This window comes from Simochromis diagramma, unplaced genomic scaffold (genome assembly GCF_900408965.1).
Source record: "Simochromis diagramma unplaced genomic scaffold, fSimDia1.1 OVJJ01000271.1, whole genome shotgun sequence".
NCBI classification, from domain to species: domain Eukaryota; kingdom Metazoa; phylum Chordata; class Actinopteri; order Cichliformes; family Cichlidae; genus Simochromis; species Simochromis diagramma.
This window is the reverse complement of record NW_024386909.1, coordinates 2,015,039-2,036,546: the sequence shown is the minus strand read 5'-3', so window position 1 is coordinate 2,036,546 and position 21,508 is coordinate 2,015,039. Positions and strand designations below refer to the sequence as shown.

Here is a 21,508-nt window from a genome sequence, read left to right as displayed (position 1 = left end):
AAGCCAATTGAGTCTAATAACAGATTAAATGCCATGTTGAGGCTGTCATTTTTAGCATCTACATGGATGTTAAAATCACCCACAATAATTATTTTATCTGAGCTCAGAACTAAATCAGATAAAAAGTCTGAGAAATCAAGAGAGAAACTGTGTGTAAGGACCAGGTGGATGATATATGACAGGCACAAATGACTTCCTGTCTGTCATAGTTTCAGATATACAGTGTTAGATTGGGTTGGGCACCTCTGGTGTATTATCATCATCTAATAGCTGAATGTACAATATCAATCCACGTTCATTCAGTTAATGATTTATTCATTAATCTGTATTCACTTTGAATTTCTTTGCTCACATTCAGGAAATTGAAAAACACCTCATGGCATAATGCTTTTCAGAAACTCTCAAAAGGCAACATTACATGGATTATTAGACTCAGTGCTGCTCATTTATTAACTTGATGTTTCATTCCTGCAGCTCCTCTGTTCGGACAGCTCCACTCAGGCTCTGCTGGACACCACCGTGCTCCTGCTGCAAGGCGCCTGGTTGCTGGTACGCTTCCCAGTCATGATCATCGGTGGGATTGTGAGCAAGAACCTGGCAACCTCCAGCCACCATGCCCCATCCGTAACATCCCCTGACAGATCCCAACACAGCCCTGATACAAACATACATGTCCATCAGCAGCATCCTACACTTTAACTGAGCTGACTTCAGGTGTTCAGTAAGGGGAAGATTTAATAACATTGCACGTTTCATTTCAAGACTTCAGTTTCATAGGGCAGAGAGTAGAAAAGGTGACAATAAAATGCTTTTTGGAGGCTTTACTCCAAACATCAGACTTGTGAATAATTAAAAGCAAACCCAACATTTAGAGTCTTAGGAAGATAATCACAGAGGCAGAAACTTTTCAACGTATCATCTCGGGTTTTTTAAGATGAAGTATTCAAAGCTATAGCTTTGAGCTAGGGATGTTATTTGAGGTATTCCTGGGAAAATCTTTCAGGTCCAGATTCTTTAGATGAACTTTAGTGTTTAGTCATACTTCCAGCCTCCTTTATTGACGTTGCCTGGTGGCATTGACCAGCCAAACATCTGGGGCGAGGTGGGGAAGGTCCATTGAGGTCCAGCTGCAAAATGGTCCACAGCATGATGATAATTTGCACCATTTGTGATTGAGTTTACCTCCAGGTGCTGGGTATACAACTCCCTGAGTGGGGGCTGTCCCTCTCCCTGAAATTGAACCACAGATTCACTGTCAGTAAAACCAGAATACTTCTTTTAAATTATTGGCATTACATTTCATTAAATACAATCAATTCCCCAGATAATGACAGAATCACAAACAGGGCTTTTCAATAATTGGAGATACTTACATGAAGTGGGACGCCCTGATTCACATGCTGAGGATGTGACCTCCTCCTAAACTTACTCCGTCTGTTTTGAAACCAAGTTTTTACCTAAACATGGAAGAAAACAGAAAACATTTCATGAGTACAATGGACCCAAAGTTCAATTTCTTAGATTCTAACAAGTTGAAAAACACTCACCTGTTTGTAGGTCAGTCCTGTCATCTCTGCCAACTGTTTCATCTCCCTTGGCTCATAGTAATGTTTCACATTAAAGTGATGGACAAGAATATTCAACTGCCTCTCCGTGAACACCACCCGGGCCTTTCCTTTAGGTTTCTCTGGAGCAGTGCTGGGATGGTGCAGAGTGGCAGTGATGTTGCCATCCTGGCTTCTTGGGAGAGCAAAATCTTGTTTCTGCTCTGAGACTGAACTGGAAACAGCCTCCGAGGTATCAGTAGTTTTGTTGATCATCTCCATTTTTAGAGCAGTCTCTGCCCATGTAGCGAGTTCTTCCAAGGATAGACTCCCTTCAGGACCGCTGCCTGAACTCCACGAGTCTGTGAGGGTAAAGAGACAAGAGGACAAGTAAGCACAAGTCTATATGGTCCACATGGGTCAGCTGCTGATATGTTTTGGCACGACTGACTTTCTAACAGAAAAAATAAACAAAGGTTAAATTGATGAGTCTTAAATCCCAAAAGGTCTCAGACTGAAGAAGTCACAAAACATTTCTTCCATTGAAAACATTACATCCAGGTGAACTGAATCAACCTTCAGGGATTTACTTACCTGATGACTGAGCATCAACACAATGAATATTAAACACAAAAGGTTCCCACAAAGTAGAAAAAAATATTTGTACATTTTTTTAAAACCAAAAATGATTTAAAGTGGACTCTGTTCAGCTGTGGAGGGAGAAATGGTGACTTCTGCCATCAGGACTTACAACACAGAGTAAAAGAGTATTTTTGCAAGTTGTCTTAGAGGTTAGCCAACTCTGTTCATATTAGCTCACCAGGCAACAATGCTGAGTACATACCTGGAGAAAAGTGCATCCCATAATCTTCCGTTTTTGAAATCCCAGTGATTAAAACAGGAAAAATTGAATAAGTATCTCTGCTGAAAGAGCTCCAAACCAAGCAGGAAGGTGCTATTTGTCCTAAGACTGCTAAGACTGACTTAAGAGCAATTGTCCTGGGCTTTTAAGGTGGTTTGTGGGTGTGGGCAGGAATGTGGGGGGGGGGTTGAGCTTCTTCTTTTGTGAGTCATCTTTACAACCAGTCAGGCTGTTTCTACCAACTGGCATCATTTACATTTCTTTAAAATGCTGTTTCTCAGGTCTGAAAAAAGAAAGTACAGTTAGAAAGCAGCCATACAAATGAGCTTTACCAAATCTTTCCATCTCACACTTTATAAAATATGAAACACTTAATGCCTAAAATTATTTTATCGTTTTAATCCCTGATGCTTCAAGAAATGACACAGTGTGAACTCCAACCTGGGTACAGAATTTCTACTCAAGCGGGCTTGAAGTGTGGGGTGAGGGGCTGGTGATTCCTTGTAAATAAGTCTCTACAGTAAATTGGAACGAGATGGACTTGATGTATTTCTCAGAGTAACAAAGGTTTTCCTCAGCTGCAAAGTTGCAAAATTTTTAGAAATCATGCCTGACTCAAATGCAAATCCACAAACTTTTATTAACATTTTAATGTAGGAACTGTTTTCTTTCCACTGAACTACATCCACCAGCTGTGTCAGTGTGCAGGAGGAAGCACACATCAGCCTGTGATGAGAGGCCTGAGCTCAAAACAGGTCAAACTCTTCTTTAGTTGGTGGGTGTGACATGACACAGCGAGATTTCTGAGTCTTTTTTTTAACAGTATTTAACAGAAGCTTTATTTCATTCTACCAGTGTCCTCATTGGAGGAAAAGTCATTGCAGATAAATGTGTTGCTGACTTTGAAAGTTATAACAACATATATATGAAGTGGACTTTATCAGTCAGCTACACATGAAGTCCTCTACCACACCACCCTCAGAAAACCACACTGATTCCTCTTCAGCCTCCTTTAATTGACCTAAACTGCCACACTGTTTTCACACATAAAAATGTTAAAACTGCTCACAAGAATTATTTTGTGAGGACATCAGTGGCTCCCTCACTGGTGTGCTCATGTTTGAGCAGCACTTAGCAGCTAATTACTGAAATGAACTCACTCCACGTTTGCATCAATTAACGCAGTATTAGATCACCCAAAGAACTTTCCACTCACATCGAGCATTTTTGCAAATGCATCCTCATGTTAATTTGACCTGCAGGCGTTCAGTTGCACCTCTGTGTAAACCCCCACAGCAGCTTGTTGAGGTCAAAACAATGTTTTCATACTCGGACAAACCATTAAAATAAATCTGACACTGAATATCAGGAAGACCGCTGACCACTCGTTTTGTCTTTATTAACTTTATTAAGTGAAACATTTTGAAAGTGGCAACTGAAATTCAATCAATTAAATAAACTCTGCATCTTTATTCGTGTGTTTGAAATACATGGTGGACATTATGATGTGAAAAATTCTCATCTAGTAAAGAAAACCAAAACTGATGAGTTGTTGACTGAGAGCTGCAGCTGGTGTAAATCATGATTTTTATGGATATTTCTCACTGATGAGTTGAGAAAAGTTTAGCTTGTTCTGCTTTCATGTCAACTAGATCTGTGTTAGATGATTTTGATTTAACTTCCTGCTCTGGTTGTTTCAGACAAGAAACCAGTTTGCATCGATGATTAATTTACTTTCTATTATCAGAAGATTTGTGCACATAGTTTATAATTTCAAATGTTTCAGAGCAAATACAGCTGCTCTTTAAATATATTTTTGCATGAAATCTGAATTATTTCAATGAGTGTTGATGTTGCATAAATGTTTCAAAATAAGCCAAATTAAACCAATATTACATACAAATAATGACTTACACCTCTAATTTAGATATTTGTGATCATGTGGAGAACATTACTGAGTTTATAAGGTAGCAAATGGTAGTTTCACCTCTACATTGTAAAAGTGTGAGAAGTGAAATTAAAACAACCACATAAGCCAAGGTCGACAAAAGCGAGGCTAACGATCCACATCAACGCTCGTCATAAACCCATAGACACATGCATCTGGCCTCCTCTGGCTCATTCAGAATTAGAGACGCACCCAGTTCAGCCAGTGACCACTAAACATACGCTAATGTGTCGTTTAGAGTTCCTGTATCACACCCTGCTACCTCTGATTAATTATCAAGTCAATGCAGACAGATGTCACCAGGGCCATGAGAGATAAATGAGGGTAAATGTGTTTGTGTTAACATGTCTTGATTTGAAGTAATTTCAAAGACACAGAAGTCATATTGTTTGCAGAATAACACAAAGTTATTGTGGAAGTAACTTGGAACAACTTCTGAATGAACTGAAAAAAAAAAAAAAAAAAAGCGCAATTAGGTTCCTAAATAAAACCACTTCAAATGAACCACCAAATCCACTTTTTAGCCTTTTTATTAAATACACCTAAATGTAAAGACTTGGTTGACCTCAGACCTCTACACACATAATTTATAAAGAAACACACAAATCTTTGACACATAACATTTAGGACTTGATCAGAACAAGACCTGAAAGGAATGTTTATGTTCAGCAAGCTGGTAGTAAGGACTAATGTAACATATAAAGTCTTTGACGTTGATGAATTGATGTAGTTTAAAAAGTCATGAAAGAGAACATCATCAGAGTTTTGGATATAACATTAAGAGATGAATTCATGAAATTGTGTTTTGTTTAATTTTGTTGTTCCAATATTTGTAAAAAATAATGTACATGAAGAATATTATCTGCCTTGTGTTTGAGAAATTGTAAATAAAATATTAGTTTCACCCATTCAAAACTGAACTTTCTACATGTCTCCAAACCTTCTGTCAGAGATTGAATACCCAAATGTTTTAGAGACTTTAGACCTCTATCTTTCCATGTTAACTTGAGCTACAATCCTCTATATTCACAATTAAAGTATGAGACAGTCAATCTAAAGAATCCGGAGCTTTCAAATGGACAAAAAGATTTTCCAGGAATACCTCAAATAACAACCCTACCTCAAACTTCATTTTAAGAAACCTGAGATGATACCGTGGAAAGTTTCTGCCTCTGTGATTATCTTCCTAAGACTTTCAGCAAGCAAATACAAACTGAATACAGCTTAATGAATAAATCGTTAACTGAGTGAACATTCAGCTATTGGATAAAACAATAATACACCAGATATGCCCGACACATATTAATACTCTATATCTGAAACTATGACAGGCAGGAAGTCATTCATGCCTGCTGAAATACTTTGAGTTTATAACCTAAACATTACAGTAAATATTGGTGTGTTTGATTACAGTGGTGTAGGTAAGAATGCACAGGACTGAAAGAATCATTGATCTCTCATTGATCTTCATTCATTGATTCATCATTTAGAAAACTTAAAAAAAAGAAAAAAGAAAAAAAAGAAAGCACTTAGCAAGTAGCCAAGTAAACCACGGTTCACTGGATGATGGAATTTATCATTTTAACCACTGATGTCTGAAGAAAAGAAAGTGTAATCTCACAGACAATGACCTGTTTGTAGTCTTGCCTGGCAGGTTTTCCATTTCTTTATACCAGCGATATCAAAGTGAGGCTGCAAGAGGTCATTTATACATTTGTAATCAGCTGTGTAAGATGGTAGACTGGTATCACCTGCATATTAACTCACCTCCACATATACTGTGGGAAATGGCCACTGATGTGTGAGTGGGTTTGTTTCACAACTGCTGTGAGCCAGTGGCTGTGATCGGGCTGGTTTCATTGAAGGCAGGTGTATTTGATTGCACTCTAGGCTACATCTACACGTACACAAGTATTTTTGAAAACTGAGATTTTCTGTTTTCGTTTATAATAAAAAAAAACAAAAAAAACAAAAAACAAAAAACAGACAAAACATCCAGTCCACACATAAAAGCCAAAAACGAAGGAAAACGCTGCTAGGAACATGTCAAAGCAGCAGGGGGCGATATATTCCTAACAGTGTAGAAATGTTGGCCTATCAGAAGTCTGTAAGCCTGGGTGGGAAAGAGTAAACAAAGATGGCGCATAGAAGCAGAACTGAGTCCTATGTGTGGAGGGACAGTAACTGTGTGTGTATATGTAAGCATTAAGTTACATACAAGTTACATGGTTTATTAAAATAATCAAATTACAGCATTTACATTTATGTTAGACTACTTTCAATACTGCTTTAGCCCACATACAATGAAAATGAAAAAACAATCTTGCTCATGACCTGTGTAGTATGTAAACACTATTGGAAGTAAAAATAAGTTTAACTCCAATTTTGAAAACACAACTTTGTTTTTTTTTTTTTTTTTTTTAAATAAAGCTCTGACTTGTATTATGAGTCTGTTGTCTGGGAGAGAGTCTTGTAACTCTGTCTGCAAAATACAGTGTATAAATACCAGTGTTGGGCAATTAATTATATAATTACTTATTTGAAAAAGTAACTGAGTTTTGCAAACAAAGTTTTTTGCAGCCGTTTACCTAAAAACGCAGCCAAGGCGTTTTTTTTTTTTTTAAACATTTTAAACTATTTACAGAACAATCAGCTGTTCTGCATCAAATTTAACGTCACACAAATTATTTGCGCCACTCCAAAAAATAATTTCTATGAGACTATGAGATAAAGGAGAACAACAGCCTGATACCTGCAGGCCTGACAACAGGAGATTCATCACTCCTGTAACACCTGTAACACTCAGCAGTCGCCTCATTGTTCTGACACAACAAAACTATTGACTACACTACACACTAACTAAACAAGATTTGTGCTAAACTTCAGGAAGAAGCTTCTCGGATGAGAGGTGAAACGTCTTCAAGTAACTTAAAGAAGTCCAGACGCTTTTCTTTGCAAGCTCCTTTGATAAACAACGATAGTATTCAGGAAGAAAACCAAACATTGCAGATATTTTTTAATCACAACTCTAGTTTTACGTGGCCTATCAACACAATTTAAAAGGTGGTATAAAGTCCACTTTACTAACCCAAAATTGTTCCGTCTGTCCTGCTCACATCTCTAATGGTTGTTTACGTTGTCATTAACGTGGCTTCACTCCACATCAGCCACGCCGCTTTGCCATCTAAAACACCGGCGTCGGCACATAAGGACGCTGTCATAGCCTGTCAACGACGTTGATTAGCTGCGTATATACGAATGTGAATCGCGTGATTGGCTGGACTATGGGATAAGGTGTCATCATTCTAATCCCATATGGGAGCAGCCAGTAACTTACTGACTAACACTGCAAAACAGAATTGTAAAAGTTTTAATTTCAATTTCAATTCAGGTTAGATTTTTTGTGCGCAACGCAGATTTTTTTTCTGTGCAGAGACTGTGCCAGCAGTGCACAACTGCACAATTGCACACGCGCGCAGTTTAGAGGGAACATTGCTCAGGTTGTACAGTGTGTTTAACAGCATTATGGTTACTGTTGTTTAACAGAGAGAGAGTATTTTAGTTGTCACCACAAGGAGGCACCGTTTCATTGTAAGGGCACGTATGCTGCATCATCACGACCCTAAAAGAAAAAGTATACCACAACAAAATGGCACCCATGAGGAAAAAAAAGTTTTGCCGCGTGTTGATGTGGAATAAATTTCCCAAAATATTAAGGACATTTTTGCCTCCGTTTTAAGAGTTTCCACCAGGTCCTTGCAGGGAGAGCTGAAGCTCTCTTTTAAAGGCCTGTGGGTCAATCTCAACACTTTCTTGACCAAACCAGTGTGACTGCTGAGGACTGTTTCAACTTCATCTGACTGGATCTATAGCACATTTCAACATCAATATTGTAAAGAGATTTGAACAGATGCTCTACACCCAACCATCTGCTTCACGCTTCCCAAAAGCTTAAACAAGTTTCTTCAAACTTGACTGAAGTGGACTCCCTGTTAAACAGTGGAGGGAGAAAGCAGTGTCAAGATTTCAGTATAAACACAATCATCTGTGCAAACGCACATTCAACTCTCAGCAATCAGCAGCAAAGAATCCTCATGCAGACAAACAGCCCCAAACAGGCCGTGCATACCAAATCCTTTCAGTTAACAACAGGGCAGCTTATTGTGCACATCCACCAGTAAATGAAGCTTCTAACTTCACTTCAGCAATCATCTAACAGTCAGGGCCTACCTCCGTGTCTGGATCCATATCTGCTGACTTTATTCCTCTGCATCCTTGATGCCATGCTCCATGTTGAGTTACGGCCTCCTTTGCTACTCTGCCTTTTCATTCGTCCACACACCAAAGTGTGCTGGCACCCACAAAAACACGACAGCAAGTCCCATCATTCGTATCCGGAAAAGTGACTGCTGAATTTCCGCCAAAATATCTGCTCTACTGTCTGAGTGATTATGCTGTAGACTGACCAACGATGAACTTGAATCCGAACAAATGACAGCATGTAAAGGTCTCACGTCCTCCACCCACTGAACAGCCGATAATATTGCGATCATTTCCCCAGTGTACACAGAAAGCCCATCACTAATCCTTCTACCCATTTCCACCGAAAACTCTGGGACCACAACTGCAACACCAGTTTGACCAGTTGTGTTCTTCGAGGCGTCTGTATATATTTGAACATAACTATAATATTGGTCAATGTAAACCTGTACTGCATGAGAGTTCAAAGGAAATGTCCTATCCTCATTCTTCTTGGTCAACAATGTTAAGTCTACCGTAGCACCAGGAAGTAGCCATGGAGGTACTGCCGGTGACGGCACTCTGTGACTAATGTCGAACTGATCCAGATTAACTGCTGTCGCTTGTCTCCCCACAATCCATCCAAAGCTCTTCTTTTCCCTCCTTTCTTTCTCCCAGCAAGGCTTAAGTACTTCATGCGTGGGATGATCCTGCCTGTGGCCCTGTAAATTAGCCCAATAATTAAGTGTGAGCTGCTCCCTTCTCAGTCCGAACGGCATCTCTCCCATCTCCACCTGTAAAGCTGCTGTTGGAGTTGTTTTAAATACACCTGTGCAAATTCGTAGTGCCTGATACTGAATATGGTCTAACTTTACCAGAGTTGTGTCTGCTGCTGAGTTATATGCTACACACCCATAATCCAACAGTGATCTGACCAACCCAGTGTATATGGCCCTCAAAGACATTCTATCCGCTCCCCAGTCCCTCCCAACTAAACATCTCATTACATTCAACACTTTCTTACACTTGTCCACCACCTGAATATGCGCAGCCCATGTCAACCTTTCATCAAACCACAATCCAAGAAACTTAAATTTACTCACCCTTTCTAATTCGTGATCATACAACTTAAGCTTGATGTCTTTGCCAACTCTCTTCTTCGTAAAAAAACATCACCTTGGTTTTATCAACCGAAAATTTAAAACCCCACTTATAAGACCACTCTTCGACTCTGTTAATCGTTCCCTGCAGTTTCTTCACAACATACTCTATATTTTTCCCTCTCTTCCATATTGCTCCATCATCAGCAAAAAGTGAACACCCCACCCCTGCCTCCATATCATTAAACACATCATCTGTCATCAAAGAAAAAAACCATAGGGCTCACTATGCTCCCTTGAGGTGTACCATTTTCCACCAAAAACCTTTCAGAAAGAACCTTCCCAACCCTCACTTGAATATGTCGCCCCCTTAAAAAAATCCATTATCCACCCGTACATCCTCCCCCTAACACCCAATTTACAGAGTTGAATTAGTAGGCCATCTCTCCACATTATATCATAAGCCTTTTCTATATCAAAAAACACCGCAACTACACTCTCACTGTTTGTTTGTGCTTTCCGAACTTTATGTTCCAAACATAAAACTGGATCCATAGTATTCCTCCCTCTTCTAAACCCACTTTGAAATTTAGAGATAAATCCTCTAGTTTCCAAATAGTACGTCAATCTTTCAGTTATCATACGCTCCATCACTTTTCAAACGTGCGATGTTAACGCTATAGGTCTAAAATTTCCTGGATTTGTTACATCCTTTCCAGGTTTCCGTATGGGTACCACCCCAGCTTCGCGGCAGTTTCCCACCCTCCCAAACTCTGTTATACAACCCTAACAAAAGTTCTTTAGCTGACTCACTGAGTTGGTTCAACATGGTATAGCATACCTGATCATTTCCCGGCGCTGACAATTTAGATTTCCGCAGCACTCCAACTGACACTGCATGAACAGGTGCCTAAAATAAGCAATCAATACCGCCCAAATCACATGACCCACCATAAACTATCACAAAATACTTTCAATACAAACCTCTTAAACATAACCATCAGAAATCACACAGTTAACAACAGCATGCAATCTGTATAATAAGTTCAGACAGGCCTCTTACAATCATGATCTACAATATTTGGTGGGATTGTTAAAAAGTGAGTGAATCTTTCCGAAATCTTGCTGCCATGTTCTTCTTCTTTGGGTTTGGCAGGCTAGATGCATCAGTGGTGTGTTACTGCCATCTACTGTTCATTATTTCCCAAGTCAGTCTTCTTCTGATTAATCAGGCTGGACTCCAGCTAGAAGCACAAAGTCAGCCTCAGATCCCTAAATTGTCTTATATAGACTAGCACTGTGTAGATATTGTAACTGTGTATTTGTTTTAGTGCAGCAGTGCAGGTTCAGAAGTGTGTGCATGTTGAACACAGTTTCTGTGTACCATCTTCTGATGAATTTCCTTCAAGAAGGATAAGTCATGTCACAAAGCTTTGACCATCTGGAGCTGGTTTCTTCAATAACACAATGACTTCACTGCACTCAAGTACAACGGTGCAGCTTTAGGATGTGGTGTAAGTTTCACATGATTGATGTGCAGCCAAATAATTTGCCGCAACTGTGCCATGTTGTCATGTCAACGAGGATCAAAATGTCTGAGGAGTGTTTTCAGCTTGTTGTTGAATGTAAATCATGACTCAAAGAAGATCTGAAGGCAAAAGAAGATCCAACCTGGTGCTACCAAAGTGTGACTAATAAAGTTGAAAGACCATGTTCTGTATAAAAGTTATTTTCTTAAAAATGTGACATCATCAGCAGAAAGTTTGGCTGTAATTTCTTCAGAGGTTGACGGCTCTGTAGTCGAACACACCAAGTTTATTTGTAACATTCAGATGATAAACTCAAAGTATTTGAGCAGGCGTGAATGACTTCCTGTCTGTCATAGTTTCAGATACACAGTGTTAGATTGGGTTGGGCACCTCTGGTGTATTATCATCATCTAATAGCTGAATGTACAATATCAATCCACGTTCATTCAGTTAATGATTTATTCATTAATCTGTATTCACTTTGAATTTCTTTGCTCACATTCAGGAGATTGAAAAACACCTCATGGCATAATGCTTTTCAGAAACTCTCAAAGGCAACATTACATGGATTATTAGACTCAGTGCTGCTCATTTATTGATTTTTGATTTCTGCAGCTCCTCTGTTCGGACAGCTCCACTCAGGCTCTGCTGGACACCACCGTGCTCCTGCTGCAAGGCACCCGGTTGCTGGTACGCTTCCCAGTCATGATCATCGGTGGCATTGTGAACAAAAACCTGGCAACCTCCAGCCACCATCCATCCGTAACATCCCCTGACAGATCCCAACACAGCCCTGATACAAACATAAACATAAAATACATTATATATAATAGTGAATGACACAATCGTATTATAGGTTGGGAGTATGCTTCTGCTGTGAGGCTGCTTCCCCACGTGCTTATTTAATTCACCAATGGACCAGTTACAACCCAGTATACAAAATACACTTTATATGTTATGATATATTCCTTATGTATATTTTAGAGACTGAATTACTTATAATATAGTGAAAATTTGTATGAACTGTTGACATGTGAACAAAGCATATGAAGTTATTCTATTTTATTTGGGAATAGGCAGAACATCCTCTCTTCATTTCTCCCAGCATCTTCAGTTTCTTGTATTTTGGTATTATCTGTATTATGGTTTATGTTCTGGTTCTTTAGTTATCCTGTTTTGAATTTTAGAATCCTGTGTTTCAGTTTATGGTTTTGTTCTCAGGTTTTGTGTCTTGTGCCCTTGTGTTTAGTGTAGGTTTATTTCAATGTTCAATGGGCCTTCCCCACCTCACCCCAGATGTTTGGCTGGTCGATGCCACCAGGCAACTGACATTATGATTGCAACACTGTTGTTTTAAACACTGGTATGAATGTAAACAACTCCAAAGTTGACAATACAAGTTTTGAAGGAGCAAATTAGAGCCTTGCCAGCAGCTAATGTTCCTTTAATTACAAATGTTTTAATGTATATCAGCTTTTTTGTATTAAGTTTTAATCTTCTTGTCTTCATGTAGCTCAACATACCAGAGTCTCAGATTTGATCTCTTCCAGTAAATAAAAGGAACTGGGTGAATTTTTGGCCCTTTAATTTTAACCCATTGATTTTAGAAATATTTGAATTCAGTCGACTCTGGCTATTGTAAATACAGTTTGTTCGATCCAAAATACTTACTGGGAGACAGAACACCATCGACGTTTTCTATATAATAAGAGATGAATTCATGAAATTGTGTTTTGTTTGATTTTGTTGTATCTTCCAGTATTTGTAAAAATAATGTCCATGAAGAATATTATCTGCCTTGTGTATGAGAAACTATAAATAAAATATTTGTTTCACCAATTCAAAACTGAACTTTCTACATGTCTCCAAACCTTCTTCAGAGAATGAACATCCGAAAGTTTTAGAGACCTTAGACGTCTATCTTTCCACGTTAACTTGAGCTACAATCCTCTATATTCACAATCACAGTATGAGACCCCGTGTCAAGCTCGTGTTGTCACAGTCTACGTCTCACTACGTCTATTACTGACTACTATTAATTTTTTTTTCAAATAACCGCTGCACATGAAGATAAATCCACAGATACATAAACCAGCAATCATCTTGTGGTGTGTCTGTTGGAGAGAGAGAGAGTATGTGTGTTTCTTTGTCGCCATTGTACTTGATGATGAGGGTGGGAAGCTGCAATAATGGCCCCCAGGAGCCAGCGGCAGACACAGATGGATCCAGAAGAACCGGGCCATCCAGCACCTCCAACAGTAACAAAGACCTGAGGCTGTGAATGAACACATCAGTGGAATTCAATGGTTAATTAATCAATTGATTATATTCATATCTGTGATTCCCAAAGAGAACAAGGACATAACAGGATGTGGGGAATATAGACCAACGTGAAATTGAAAACTATTGTGCTGATGAAAAGAAGCCTTACATTTGGTTAGTTTGGGGTCAAAACAAATGAAAGAAAAATAATTTTCTTCCAAAAGTTTGTTGGAGAATTCTTATTGTAAAAAGTGACAGTTATACAATCTGTAAAGGAGAATTAATTGGATGAGATTTTTGGAAAGTTCTTATCAAATCAATTAGTTGCCTCCACAAAGCAGGTGCAGACTTATTGTTAAAGAGTTGAATGTGGTTCAAATGGCACCTGACCAAGAAATATGTAAGATCTAATGTTCATAGAGTTTATATAACACCACATGGGCTCGTCCGGGAATTGAACCCGGGACCTCTCACACCTGAAGCAAGAATCATTCCCGTAGAGCAAAATGCAACACGGGAGAAGAATGTATGAAAGATTGTGTTGAAAGCTGACTGAATGTCCTGCAGCTGTATGAGACGCATTCAGGGAACACTGCTCATTTAGAAATCTGTTTCAAAAGTGTTACAAATGCACACAGTATGATCCACAAGTGCAAACTAAGATTTTAAAAAGTATTCATCTTCAGTGAATGTTGTGTAACTTCTGAGGACTCACAAGCGTGCGCTTCAATCCGAACACAAAAACAAAACAGTGTGACCACACGTAAAACTGTTTGACAAATTCCATAAAACATTCACGCTCCAGTGGATGCATCAGAAAGCAACTCGGAATTAGTATCTTGGCCAAGGATATGTGGCTTGCAGACTGGAGCAGCCAGGGATCAAACCACAAAGCTTCTGATCAGAAGGTGACTTGTGCTAAATGTTGAGCAACAGCCACACTGGGATGAGCCATTTTAGACATCCAAGATAAAATGTCACATTGGTTAATTACAGAGTTAGGGATTGTTACATGGAAGACAAAAGAAATGTTCCTGTCTCGTGTGTCTTTGTTATTCAGAGATTTCATGGCTTCGTGGTGCTGATGAATGACTTTTTGCACCAACCAGGCCGAGTTTATCTGCAAAGCAACACAAGTTATTGTGAGGTTCATCAATCAACCAGTTAAAGATCTAACCTCATTCAGTGGGAACAAGTATCTATCTATACTTCTCCTATGAAAAACCTTCTAAAGCTGTCTATAATTTTACCTCCAAAGTTCATCAGCAAACAGTTTGAATGCCTGTAATTATCAGGCTGTACTCAAACCCATTAATTAAACCTGAAAACTGTGCTGTGACTCCAAACCCAAGTACCCTCCTGGGAAATTAAGGCTAATGTCACACTTGGATCTGATGATAGAGAAGTGAGTCAGTGTAACCTTTATTAAATCAGGAAAAACAACATGTATGCTGTGGCGGCCTGCAGAAAGCAAAACCTCTTAAAGAAATGGAGCTAATGGTAAGCTGAAGACATCTGATGTTTATGTTAATGAATAAAACACACTGAAACATTTTGTCCTAGTTTTTATTGTTTATTAAAATACTTTTAAATCTCTAGTTTTAGCTCACAAAGAGTGAGACTCAATTAGTTTTTTTCTTTCATGAGAAACAATTTAAGCCATAAAAAAGGAATGATGACATTTAGGATATTAACCATCTAGTCCAGCAGGTGGCGGTAATGCACCTTAAAGCTTTAACCGCCAAAGAAAAACCCAAAAGAAGAAGAAGAAGAAGCCACACAGTTCCCGCTTGATTGCGTTTGTGTTTTAGTTTATTGTTCTGGCTCATCTAAAGAGAAGCACTAAGGTAACTTTGATGTGAGTTCAGTCAATCTTGAGTTTAGCTCCTGAGTGAAGTTTTCTGTTGCTCTCCTCAGTCTCTGTTGTCAGTTATTTGTGAACCCTGTGAAAGAAAAAGCCTCTACATCAAGTCAAGCTGCTATAAACTAATTTACAAGAAAATATCAACAAATGCTAATGAAACACAGAGAAGAAAACAGTGGTAATATTAGAAAAAATCTTTAAAATGAGCTAAGCTTCTATTATTTTTTTGGTTTGTTACTAAGCGCTAGTTAGCATCTCTGTGGCACCTGCACAGTTTTTGAATGCAGCTAGCTAACCAAGCTAGCTAGCGCCACCCTTCATCCATTTAAGGTAACTTAAATTCCAAAAATTCTGACATGTTGGCATTAAAAGCGTTATAATAAAATACATTTATGAGAAATATAAAAATAAATGTATTCCAGGCTAAAACACAGCTGCCTTTTTCTTATCAGGGCAAAGTTGTGTTGGCCCACAGGGCATGTGATTGTAAAAACTGGCCTCATTGTGAGAGGCCTGTTATTAGAATCATTTCAAAGATTATTTGATATATACTGATCAGTATTCAGCGAGTGAGTCTGCTTAACTGTTAGCAAAATAATAATGATAGGCCAGAGATACCAGAGATGCATTTTTAAAACAAATACAGCCTCGGCCCCTAAGAGGGGATCTGTGCTCTAATTTTATCACATTTAGAAGTACTGCTGATTTTTTTAAGCTCCATAATTTTTTGGAGGGTGAGATAATTTTCATGTTTGCAAACAAAACTGAAATGGAGGAACAAAGATAAATAGAATAGAATACAATAGAATAGTTTTTGTTATTTTCATTGTACATATTTAACTAAATTGTGGGTGCTCCATACCAACTGTGCTTGGAAAACATAAATAGTAAGACAGCTAGAATAAATGACAGAGAGGAGGAGTAAATACAAAGAGGAGGAAGGCACACATTAGAGGACAGGTTTCAGAATACTTGAAAGTAGTGCAGTGGACTTGATCCATGTATAGAATCCAAGTGTGAGTGGACCCCACTGTGATGAGGGTTATTCAGATCATGGCTCAGATTTCTACACCCACTCAGACAGGATAATCTTGTACGGCACACCTGATCATTTCTCATGGCACACGTATGTGCCCCACGGCACAGTGGTTTGGAAACACTGTACTAGTTTTTGCAGCTCCATTGATTGTTTTGTGTTTGTTTTTGGCCAGGACATTCTTTAAACAGGAATTGCTCTCCTGGTACTGGTGTGCCATACTGCTAAATTTGGTATCGGTGCTCAAACCTTTTGTGTTTATTTCAACCAAGTTGCCCACCCAGGGAAGCTAAATATTTGTTCTTTGTGTTCTCAAATGAACATATGAGACACTTCAGTGCAGTGTGGAGTCTAACAAAGATCTGTTTTGTGTCCCAGCTGATCAGCAGGAGGAGAAGAGTCTGACGGAGCAGCAGAGGAACAACAGCTACTTGGACTCAGCTCAGCCACTGCAGAGAAAACAATGAGCTCAACACAGAAGGTGACAGAAACTAGTGTTAAGAAATACTCCATTAAAAGCTGAAGTACCGATATATGTTTTATGCTAAACTAACTGAACCTTGTGCTAGGGCTGCACGATTTTTTGGCTTAGAATTGAGATCACGATTCTCTCACGATTCTCTTTTCCAGTATAAATATTTATTGCGCTTATTAACTGCACATCAACTTCGTAACAGTTGAGACTGAACATAAAAACAATAAATAAACATAAAAACAACAAATGTCTCACATTTTGTCGTTGCCACAAAATGTTGTACTGCTTGAAATTCCATCTCCACCGTTGCTCGACACTGCGTGTATAGAGCAGGCAGTGCAACAATAGAAAAATAGTTGCGGGACGGCACTGTGTAGCGTTTGTCTAGGGTGTTGATCATTTTCCTAAATCCCTCGTTTTGCACAGTGTTGATGGGAGCCATATCTTTGGTCAGGTGATAAGTAATAGCCTCCGTAATTTCTTTGTGCCTGCGGAAGTTCGACGTGTATAGGGAAGCGCTGTATAAGGTTCCCGTTATTGATGTTTGGGTGGTTGACTGGGACGGATTTTCTCCTGTCACTTTCTCGTCATCCCTGACGTGCTCTCCGTTGTTTTTTCCCTGCTAATTTTAGCATCACACGGCACAGCTTCTGTATCACGTGGTATAAGGCTCCGCCCTTGTCATTTGTTGAGCAGGAAGAGTGAGCGCTTGTTTTCATGCAGATTACGTCCCGGATCAAAATGCGGTACAATCGTCGTCGTCATCTTTTTTTTTTTTTTTTTTTTTTTTTTTTAAATCGTTGTCATTTGGAAATGAGATCGCACATAAGTATGAATCGAGATCGCGATTTTCTAACGATTAATCGTGCAGCCCTACCTTGTGCTATATTAATGTAATGTAATAATAATGTAATAATACAATGCAGTAAACAGTAAACTTACCTGCTTATCCCGCACTAACCTGCAGAGGATTTTTACAGCAGTCTTTAAATCACACTGAGACAAAATGCACATAAAGAGTTTTGTGTTTGCTGATATTTGTTGAGCTGATAGAAACGCTGCCACATAAAAAATATTACTCCATTTTTTCTTTGTTGTCTTTGTATTGCTAGATGTTGAAATACCGCGACTGCATTTTATCAGCACCTGCAGTCGTTCAGGTTTTGTGCCAAAAAACAAACACCGGCCCAATTTAACCCCTGACTAAAGCACACAGTTTTGCCTCTTTCATCTCTCATGATTAGTACATGATCATGATTGGATTTCATGTGTTACTGTTTAGGTTCAAATCAATTTGATCTTTGATACCTGCAGTGATGAAATAACTCCCCTCAAATGCCTTAAACCAGAAGTAACAAGCCTATTTTGAAAAAGTAAGGAGTAGAAAATACAGATATAATTTTTTTAATGTAGAGAGTAAAAGTAAAAAAAAAAAACCCTCAGGTTACAATCAGACTGACATCATCCTGCACTGAACCAAGCTAGTAACTGTTACATTTGATTCATTATCATTGAATAAATTAGACAATTACAGAATTATATAATAAGAATCAGCAACAGGAAATATAAAAAAGTATAGACCTGGTAAACATTTATTACTATTCTGAGTTTGTTAGCATTAATATTTGTGTACAAGCAGGAGGGATGGGCATGATTTTAGAGTGTTTGCAGTCATTAATTATCTTTAACACCAGGTTGGATGTAATGTGTTACTACTACCAGTAGGTGGGGATAAGAGACCTTTAAGGTGTTTGGTGCCACACTCCACCTTCAGGATTAAAACTAGTGTTAATGGAGGGAGTTTGAAGCTTCAGTTTGTTTAATGACTGCATTTCACTTACTGCCTCTGTTTGTATCTCTGTCACTGCAGGACCAACGTGGACCGAGAAGTCAGCGCTCTCAGGAGGCCGACAAACCTCACAGAAGAAAGAGAGAGAAAAAATACACCTGTAACGAGTGTGGGAATGGTTTTACTTTGAAGTTTAAACTAAAACAACATCAGCTCATCCACACTGGAGAGAGACCGTTCAGCTGTGACTTGTGTGGAAAGTCGTTTTCCTGGAAGAAAGCCCTAAAAAGACACCAAATCGTCCACAGTGGAGTTAAAGCGTACAGCTGTGATCAGTGCGGCAAAGCTTTTACTCAAAAGATCAGCTTACAGAGACATCTAGTTACCCACTCTGGAATTAAGGCATACAGCTGTGACTTCTGTGGAAAAACCTTCAGCCAGCTACGGAGCCGAAATATACACCTACGCATTCACACCGGAGAAGATGTGTACTGGTGTGATCAGTGTGGCAAATACTTTACAACAGACACACACTTACAAAGCCACATGTTTACCCACACTGAGGAGAGAGACCTTATCAATGTGACCTGTGTGAGAAGACTTTTAAAAGTCCACAGTACCTGAGAAAACACCAACAGATCCACACCAGAAAGAGACTCTACAAGTGCAGTTACTGTGAGGTATGTATTTTTATTTTATTCTTGTAAGTTCAGTCTGACTGTTTGGAACAAGTCTGCTCATTAAATTGTGTTAGCATGTTAGCACTGCTACTGCACCGAAGAGTAGCTCTGAGCCATTATTCAGAGTTTCATTTCACTTATGATTTTTGTTTACACGATCATGAAAAACTAAAAATGCTGAAAATTGATATGTTGCTGTTATTTAATCTTCAGGCAGCTTCGTGATATATCATGGTATTATTTCTGTATAAATGGCCTTTGGTTTACAGCAGCTCATTCCTCTGTCAGGTGTAAATGGAATAAAATAAAACATAAATTAAGTACAAAACCAAACCATTCAGTAATCTTCTGATATGGTTAACAAAGTTGTATCGTTACGTAATGTTTCGTAGTATTGTAGCTGTAGTATTATTGCTTTCATATAGCTTTAGTACTTTTAGTGTTAAAATAGCCATTTAATAGGGGTGCAACGATATTCGTATCGATATTGAACCGTTCGATACAGTGCTTTCGGTTCGGTACACATATGTATCGAACAATACAACATTTGTAATTTATTTTATCAATTTTCCTTCTGACGATGCTGTCTGTGTGGAGCGCTCAGTGAATCTGTGTTCGACTACTCCGCCTAGGCTGCACTGTCGAGCGCAGATCCACTGAGCGCTCAACACAGACAGCATAGTCAGAAGGAAGAGCGCAGGGCAAGCTAGCGAGACAGAAGTTAAGCTCTCCTTGCAACAGGCAAATTGAACCTCATTCAGATCTGGCGTTTGGAATTATTTTGGTTTTCATGTGACGTATGACCCTGAAGGTAAGCGAGTCATGGACTAAAGTAAAACAGTATGTTGGATGTGCCATGCAATGCTCAATTACATTGGTGTGAACTAGTGTGTTAGCGCAGTTAGCTCGTTAACGTGTTGGCCGTCTAGCCCCATGCACGGAGCGATCGGCGGTAGCTCGTTAACGGAGATTTGCCGTGTTGTAAGGTCATTTCAACGAGATTAACCTGAAAGCACTAATGGGAACACAACGAATATGACTGCACATTTACGCCGACATCATCCTAGTGCAAAGACAAGTGGAAGCAGACAAAAAAAAGCAAGCATGCTACTAACTTTAGCAGAGTCATTTAGACAGCTGTTAGCACATGATTCTCCTTATGCTGCTGAGAATATAGCCCAGAAGAAGCGGATAGTATAGCTTTTATTTTGGAAAGAGCCATTTCTCTGTAATAAACTCTCTTTTCCAAAGATGAGTGATTCCTCAATCAGATACAGGGCTTGCAATATCGCTAGCCCGACGTCCCGGAGCTAGCGATTTTTTCAGTCGGGCTACCAAAATCTATCTCTTCCCTGCCCGTCGGGCTATTGTAGGAAAAATATATGTCAATGCTTTTGCATTCTTTCAGAAATGTAGCTGGGTAATTATGTCATTGGCATCGGTGAGCCACTGTCAATATGTGACATATTGAAGTCGCGTTTGAATTTGCGCTTGTTTTTTTGCTTTCACTTTGCAATCGCTCGGACAGTACTGATTGGTGAGTGATGATAATTTGTGCACCAATTCCTCTGACATCGTCTTATTAATCGTTAGCTTACTATGCAAACATGACAAGTGAAATCTCCCGCAGCAAGCTTAAACATGTGAGAGGTTGATCGCTCAGAGAATCGCTGAGCTTATGTGAGTGCATGTGTAAAAGCATTTCAGTTCTGCTGAGCCAAATAAGACAGGTCAGGGTGAAGAAGTGACAGCCAAAGAAAAGCTTACCATAAAACGGAGAAGTTATGACAAATCAGACTATAAGGCAAAAAGAAAGTGCAGCTTTATGGTTTCATGGACAAAAGAATTTCTGTGGCTGCAATATGATGAGCTAAATAACCAGGGGTGCACATAAGTGGTCCGCAGGTGTGCATTCGCTGTCAAAATAAAAAACACGCACAAGGGTTAGGGTTAAATTTAAAAACTGTACTTTTGAGTTAAAATATATATTTATAATTTTAATAAATGACAAATTAAAAATGCATGAACATTTTTTTGTATCGAAAAAATATCGAACCGTGACACCAAAGTATCGAACCGAACCGAACCTGTGAATTTTGTGTATCGTTGCACCCCTACCATTTAATGTTATAATTGCAGTGTCATTGGGGGTAATAGTGTTTTTTTGTGTCCCAGTCAGC

The 21,508-nt window shown here is 39.0% G+C and overlaps 1 protein-coding gene across 1 annotated transcript; it reads right to left on the bottom strand.

Annotated features, from left to right (window-relative positions):
* Positions 1-425: 425 nt before the first annotated feature.
* On the bottom strand, positions 426-11,400 carry LOC120736237 (homeobox protein NANOG-like). Its single transcript, XM_040036230.1, has 6 exons — positions 10,535-11,400; positions 2,389-2,689; positions 1,548-1,906; positions 1,374-1,457; positions 1,043-1,230; positions 426-655 (listed from the first exon to the last, which is right to left on the bottom strand). The coding sequence occupies exons 2-6, from the start codon at positions 2,402-2,404 to the stop codon at positions 463-465; spliced, it is 840 nt and encodes a 279-aa protein (XP_039892164.1). The 5' UTR covers positions 2,405-2,689; positions 10,535-11,400; the 3' UTR covers positions 426-462.
* Positions 11,401-21,508: the final 10,108 nt, after the last annotated feature.

What these genes read in the sequence shown, in the direction of transcription:
- LOC120736237 (XM_040036230.1), bottom strand. An exon ending in ATCAGGGCGTCCCACTTCAT is followed by an intron (nt 1,231 to 1,373) that starts GTAAGTATCTCC and finishes GTTCAATTTCAG; the next exon opens with GGAGAGGGACAGCCCCCACT. An exon ending in GTCAATAAAGGAGGCTGGAA is followed by an intron (nt 656 to 1,042) that starts GTATGACTAAAC and finishes TGTTTGTATCAG; the next exon opens with GGCTGTGTTGGGATCTGTCA.